Source organism: Aplysia californica, unplaced genomic scaffold, assembly GCF_000002075.1.
Source record: "Aplysia californica isolate F4 #8 unplaced genomic scaffold, AplCal3.0 scaffold00678, whole genome shotgun sequence".
Lineage (NCBI taxonomy): Eukaryota > Metazoa > Mollusca > Gastropoda > Aplysiida > Aplysiidae > Aplysia > Aplysia californica.
In genome coordinates, this window is record NW_004797948.1 from 99,249 (window position 1) to 106,524 (window position 7,276).

The window sequence follows — 7,276 nt, forward strand, 5'->3', positions numbered from 1 at the left end:
AGAAGAGGGTAAAGAGAAGATATATTTTTGTGTCAATCACAAATCTTGTACGACATGTATTCTCGAGTTTCGCTACAATAACTTCTTAATAGGATCGATCCTTTTATATATTTATTATAATATCGTCTGGTCTGTGTGAGCAGCCTGAAGAGCAATTACCCGCCAACACGTACGAGCCTGACTTCTGCAGCTGCAGTGGTCTCGTTTGCACGCTTGATGTTTTGCTGCCGAAATCTAGCATTCCAGAGATTTTTCTCTTTACGTTACCCACTTTCTCACACAACGACAGGAAAAACCGACCAACACTCACAGTAAGCATTGCACTTTTGACTTTACGTAGTTCTATATTATTTACTAGTACGCTTACTTTTTCACCATATCTTCACCTGTAAGCGAGTGTTGCATGGTTTCGGTTTATTTCTGGAGACCTGCAGGTCACATACACACACACACACACACACACACACACACACACACACGCACACACACACACACACACACACACACACACACACACACACTCAAAACAGGACACTCGCTTCAACAATGGCGACCAGCAACGGTGTGTGGATTGTCTACATTCATATGAAAGCATGTGTTATTCACGCACATAAACGTATTGCGTATTTATTACACCCTTGTACAATAAATTTCCATAGCAAAAATACTGGAATTTTTTTAAAGGCTTGTATTAAAATTTTATTCGGTAAACAATATTGCCCCAAAATTGTATTTGGTCTCCTGTTGCTTGCACATGATGAGTCCGCTACGTTTTTAAAGCCAAAGAATCCTTTGTTGTCTCAAAGTCAAAGAGTCCATTATTGTCACAGAGCCAAAGAGTCTTTTCTTGTCATAAAGTCAAAGAGTCCTTTTTTGTCACAAAGTCAAAAGAGCCCTTTCTTGTCACAAAGTCAAAAAGTTCTGTCTTGTGAAAAAGTCAGAGTCCTTTCTTGTAATAAAATATTCTTTTTGGGAATCTGTGTAAAGTTAAAGAACTTGTTTTTGTTTTTTTTAATCTCTCAGCCACTTGTCTGTTCTGAAGATCTCTTCATTCACATGCGTGTTGGACGCCGCCGGCGTATCGCCTGCTGTCTGTAGCTGGAGTTGAACGTGAAGTAAACAAAGACGTTGAAAGACGAGCAGCACACCATGAGACACATCCTGAGCTGGCCCACGAGGGCGTAAATGGTGCCGTACCACCGGAAGTCGTTAAACTCCGGCTCGATATAACTGACGTACTGAGTGAGTACTGTGGGCAGGTTGCAGACGATGAACATGACCACAAGAACGACCACAGACTGCACTGCACGTAACTCTTTCCCGGACAGTTTGCTCGAGTCCTTGACCTTTGATCCTTTCACCTTTGACTCGTCGACCTTTGACTCACCGACCTTTGATCCGTCATCCTTTGACTCAAATTTCTCGGAAGCTTGTCGGAACTTGGTGGTTTTTCGTAGTTTCCGAGTTAAGACAACCAAACACACTGCCACTATAACTTGACCCGCTGTGGGGACCAGAAGGTTCACAATGTTATGAAAGATGTTTGTGATAATCTCTCTGTCTTCTGAAAACCAAATAATATATCGTGTGGTGTTCTGTGTCATGTCTACAATCTCTTGTAACCCCGTAGTAAAGAAAAGAGGAGCATAACAGGCAAAGACAACGATCACCATAGTGAACAAGGTTGCCAGAGCTTTGGCAGGAGTGAAGATCAGTTTGAAATGAAAAGGCAAAGCCACGCAGCAGCATTTTTGCACGGCGAGATAAACAGTGAACAGTTCCGATAACGTGTACACCATTCGGAAATAGAACAAGAACTGGTACGCCAAATCTTCCACTGAGACTGCCTCGACGGTCTGCGTCACGCCGAGGTTGACGAGAAACAGGAGGGTCCAGTACATGAGCAGAATAAGGAGGAACGAGAGATCGGAGATGGACAGGGCGAACAGTGTGAGGGACGTTGCCGTTTCTAGCACGCCGAGTCCCACGAAGACGATGATGTTGCAGATGTTGCTGAGGATGCCGAAGGTGGTGATGGCGTAGGAGACGGCGCGGATTATTTTGATGATGAGAAGTAGGTCAGTGATGACGAAATACCTCACAGGAGGTGACGTCGCGGGACCAAAGGACCCTCTGAACGTCTGGTCGTGGGTGGCGTTGACAAATGGCGTCACGACAAACATTCCGTCTTTCTCAGTACTCGACATGTTGAGGTTGGACTTATGAGTCGCTAGGCGTTCAAATAGGCCCAGAAAACAGATGAAGATGGATAAAATATGACCTGTTCCTGTCTTTGAAAACAACCTAGCAGCGTATACAGTCTCTAAAATTTACAGTATAACAATCTCTTAAGTAATCGTTGAAGAACTGGAGAAGATATATTGCCTTTCTCTCGATAATTGTTTCTGTTCTCAGGTAGTAGCTGCGTATTTTAAATTTTTTTAAAGCCCCACTACATCTTTATGCGGAATATATTATTATCATCATAATTTACCATCAATATTCTGTTGGCGTTGGTTTCTCCCACTTGTATTGCTTGCCTCCCTCTTTGTACAACACAAAGAGCTAACATCTTTCCCGTCGATCTGAATAATCCCCAATCTTTTCAACGTTAATTATCAGCTTGTTTTAAGATTTTTTCTGGACCAAAAAAAGACAGCCACGTTGTTAGTTGATCCACCAAAGATAGCATATAATTTGTTTTATTATACTGTCCCCGTAGTTTTATGCGAGAAAAATTCTGAAATTATGTAAACTGAGCCCAAAAATGTCATAAAATTTTGCTAAATTATGCGAGGTGCATAAAACCACGGGGACAGATTGCACTGCCCGTTTTTATATCTGGTACTGGTGGGGGGGGGGGTCGCGTATTGTAACGATTTGCTTACATTTTACTTTTCTTTTAATGAGCAAATTACACACGGGCATTTGGTTCCCCCTGACTGAGAAGACGAGGGGAAATTAAAGTACGAAATGACGGAAAGATCCAGTAATTAGACTTACTCACAACTGCTGGCATCAGTAGGACGAGCCTTTGTATGATGGGAGAAGCGTCTGCATAATCAAATAATCACTGATTCCCTTCCTCAATTTGGTGACACCGTCGCTGTCAAATTCCCCCGCAGACTTCGGACAAGTAAGCTGATTTCAATCGACTTTAATCGCCAATGAGCAGTGTGCACAATATGACCTGACACTTGGCTCTCGAAACTGTTACATTGCCGCATAATTACATAATTACCATGTTCACCCCTTTCGGGACACCTATTGTAAGCAGCCACAAGCACTGATTATGTAAGCCAACAATTAGACTGAGTCTATCACAAAAGGTGAGGGGGGCTAGCTTCAACTACCCCCATGGTTGGTGGAGTGTTCGGGGGTTTTTTTCATCGATATTTTTACCGCTTGACTGTGACATCGGCTTTTGGCCTCGAAAGGCTAGATAAACACAGCCAAACTTGAAACAAAGTAGGTAATCCGTTTGAAGTACGAGTACATGTGTATTGTCATTTCTACTTCTTTACCTTATGTTTGTATATTGGCATCTTTAGTTACATTTACTGTCAATGTCAAGGAACCTTGACGCCATTGTTCTTACCGCACGTTAAGAAGTTATAATAGCATTTTTGCCCTCAGTTTCAATAAATATTTAATCAGATATTCTTTTCTCGATTGTTTTGGCGGGTGAACTTACAATATTATAAAATTAAGCAAGATTTATTTTCATTCTCATAACTTCGTGATACCGCCTCGAATACAGCCTTTCCTACAACTATTTCATCTCATAAGAACCCTTCTAAAGCCTTATTTCGACCCATACCAGCCATGTTTGTCACCACCATTTCCAAATAAAGTCAATCATATATTTTTCTTTATTCCACGTTTTCTCAAAACGCGTTTTTTTCTTTTAATCTTTTGAATAACTCCACCATTTTTCATCCAATCTTTATGACATTTTCACAGATTGAAGAAGAAATAATACCCCCCCCCCCAAAAAAAAAAAAAATGTATGTTGAATTTTATATATATATGAAATAGATTTTTGTTGGTGGTGTCTCGAGTGTGGATTTTCACGGATTTTTTGGAAACTTGAATACTACCTCAGGAAAAATTCGTTAAACAGTGTTTAATTCGTTTGGGAAAGATTCATCACATAAATTTGTAGATCTATTGTTAGCTAACATGCGTGCAAAAAAACCATTCTATTTCCACGAAAAATAAGTGCGGTATTCATTACGTAAGACATGTCAACAAAATTCAATACGACCGTCGTATCCGTGGAAACGAAACTTTTTTTTCTCAGATTTGATTTCAGATTTAAGACTCCTGAATATGCTTGTTATGTGTGTGGAATTTGGTAAAATTTGATCCTCTAATAAGCCAGACAGCTTGCGCAGGTGTAGCGCCCCCCCCAACCTTCCTTATTGCGGCATTTTCTTTTGTGTATCTTCCTCTTCTTCTGCCTTCTCATGCCCTTCTTCTATCTTTTTTTTTCATCACTGATCTCATGTGCTGCGCAAAACTAGAGGTCACCTATCTCAAAGAGTGGGCGCCTCGTTGATCGTGAGGTGCGACCCGTGAGGAGCGACCCGTGAGGAGGGCAACGGGTACCTGGCGGTTGAGGTGAGATCAGTCTATGGGCTAGGCTAGGACAAGATCGACTCTGGGATCGATTCTTTCGAGTCCAAATGAGGACTCAAAGACTCGATCTTGTTCACTGACTCAAAGCTTCGAGTCCGCCCAGGGTCGATGCCTCCCGTCTCCTTTTTTTTTTTAGCCTTGTTCCTAGCGAAGACTCCGAGAATCGAGGCAAGAATCTAAATGTCTACCACACTATTACAGTCCTGTCGTGGGATAGGCCAAGGGCTGTCCCACCCCACAGTCGAGTTTTCGCTTCAAAATAGACACCGCACCAGGACAGGGCTGATCCGGTGCATAAGGCGGCTTCTTTGATGTTGGCCTAGGCGGAGTTAAAAATGCATTCCAAAAACTTCTTAAATATTGGCCAAATTTAAGAAATAATCAGATTTTTGTGATCAGCGACCCAAAATTAAAAAAAATTACGCGGAGAACGCAATTTAATGCCCGATTACCAAGTTAAATTATGTTTTGTGAATTTTGTTTACTTGTGTTGTTTTTTTTCACTCTTTGAATTTGGCGTGCACTAGACATAGATGCAGGTAGATTCAGGACTGTGTCTTTAAGGTGGATAAATCGAGGTTACATGTGCCTGTGCTCTGTTTCTTCGTATTAGACAAAAGAGAAAGAGAAAACAGTATTAGGTCATCCTGTTCCACCGATGTTGTAGCAATTCACAACTTTTCGGGACTCAATGCAACAAAAATATCACTTCCCAATAATAGGTGCGGTACATACCACTCCAGTTCAAAGGTTTGAAACATCAGACAGGTCCGTCCCGGGACTAACTGTTGTAGGCCTAGTGCGGTAGGGGCCTAATCTCTCGCAACCCCAACCCCACCCCACCCCACCTTCCTCTTCCCCGCTATGAGTGAATGCTAAACTAGGCCTAGGCCTACTTGTCGTGTCTATCGTGTAGCCCAGTACGAAACCACGCTGCACATAGGCAAGTGCTACTTTGAATCTTGTTGCCCCACGCCCGCCCATCCCAAATTAAATTAAATCATTCACTTCCTTTTTCTCTTTCTTTTGTCTTGAACGCTTGCTATTGAATTTCACTGCACTTTCATTTTCACTGTACACGTATTCTTTTGTAAATCATATTGTGTGTTTTGAGTTGATATCAATGAGTCACCATGTCTGGACGTCGATCTTTGGCTTGGGACTCTTTTTATAAGCCGGAAAACACAGTACTGTTGTTTGTATGATTCGTAAAAATGTTTTGGCATACAATAACACAACGTAGACAATAACAAAACATTTGTCATCAAAGAATGCTGTGACATATGAGGAAGCAAAGGATGCAAGAGAGAAGAAGACTGTCCCCACGCATTGGCAAGAGTTATAGAAGGGAGGCAACCCTACAAGCCTACTTACAACACACACACACACACACACACACACACACACACACACACACACACACAAATGTGTGAAAGCCAACTTGTCTTGGCACGCGCGCAGGCTTTGCCAGCCATGTCTGTCAAATAGGGTCAAACTCGAGACTCGATTTTCGAGTTTAAAAGCTATTTTTAGCAGTGTTCAAGTCATGGCCTCTAAACAGCCAGGCCCACTTGAAGCAGCTTCTAAACTCGAAAATCGGACTCGATTCCACGATTCTTTTTTAGTTTTGGAATCGAGGCCTCGAGTCTTTTGCCGTCGATCTTGCCCTGGCCTAGCTGCGAGTGCTTGGTTTTTTTTCCTCGACTTTTTACCGTACTATAATCAGATCGTGACCTCGATTATGACACCGGCTCCTGGCCTCGAAAAACTAGACAAAAACAGCCAAATGTGAAATAAAAAAAATTATAATTGTCATGTTCTACCAAAGATTTTAGACTCACTGGTATAACATGTAGTACTGACATCTTTGCTTCTTTGCTTTGTGTGTTGTGTATTCACATTTAAAGTTAAATTAATTTAATGTTAATTGAAATAAATATATTTAATGAGATACTTTCCCGATTATTTTGGCGGTTGAACATACAATATGAATTCAGGATTTGTTTTCATCCTCAACTCAGTGTTGCTGCTTTGAGTAAGATTCTTGTCCGATATCTCCAGGCCTGTACGTTCAGCCCAGGCCCTATCAGGTCCCGTGTCACTTTGATTACCCTGTCAAACAAGTCAGTCTTCTCCCCTGGCGTTACAGATTAGGAATATAATTTAGCTCTCACTGGAAAAACATTTAAGGCAAACGAGGCAGGGGTAGGGTCAGCATCTTACTCAGGGAGCTTAAGAAAAATTGTGAAAAGTCATTGGCCTGACTCCATAAGAAATAAACAACTATGGGAGCAAACAAGCCAACAGAAAATACATGCAGATATAATGATTTTTTAAAATGTAGGTGCTTTTACGCCTCCTTCAACACAGTTGAAAACATTTAGGAGGCCGGCTTCCAACATTGTTTGCCAGGGCGATGCAGGGCTGAAAGAAATACAATATCTCACGGGAAAGACCCAGATACTCGACAAAAGTTCTTCCTCCTCGGGAATCGAACTACGGTCTCCTGCGTGCGACTGCAAAATGCCTTACAGTTACACCACCGACGCCGTTAGACTTAGATTCATCAGAGAGGGAAAGAGAGAAAGAGAGAAAGAGAGAAAGAGAGAGAGAGAGAGAGAGAGAGAGAGAGAGA

The 7,276-nt window shown here is 41.8% G+C and overlaps 1 protein-coding gene across 1 annotated transcript; it reads right to left on the reverse strand.

Annotated features, from left to right (window-relative positions):
* Positions 1–1,052: 1,052 nt before the first annotated feature.
* LOC101851149 lies at positions 1,053–2,207 on the reverse strand. Its single transcript, XM_005108328.1, has one exon. It carries the CDS (start codon positions 2,205–2,207, stop codon positions 1,053–1,055), a length of 1,155 nt encoding a protein of 384 aa, XP_005108385.1.
* Positions 2,208–7,276: the final 5,069 nt, after the last annotated feature.

Bases quoted from the DNA above. Each gene is read 5' to 3' on its own strand.
- LOC101851149 (XM_005108328.1), bottom strand. From the start codon at position 2,207: ATGTCGAGTACTGAGAAAGACGGAATGTTTGTCGTGACGCCATTTGTC.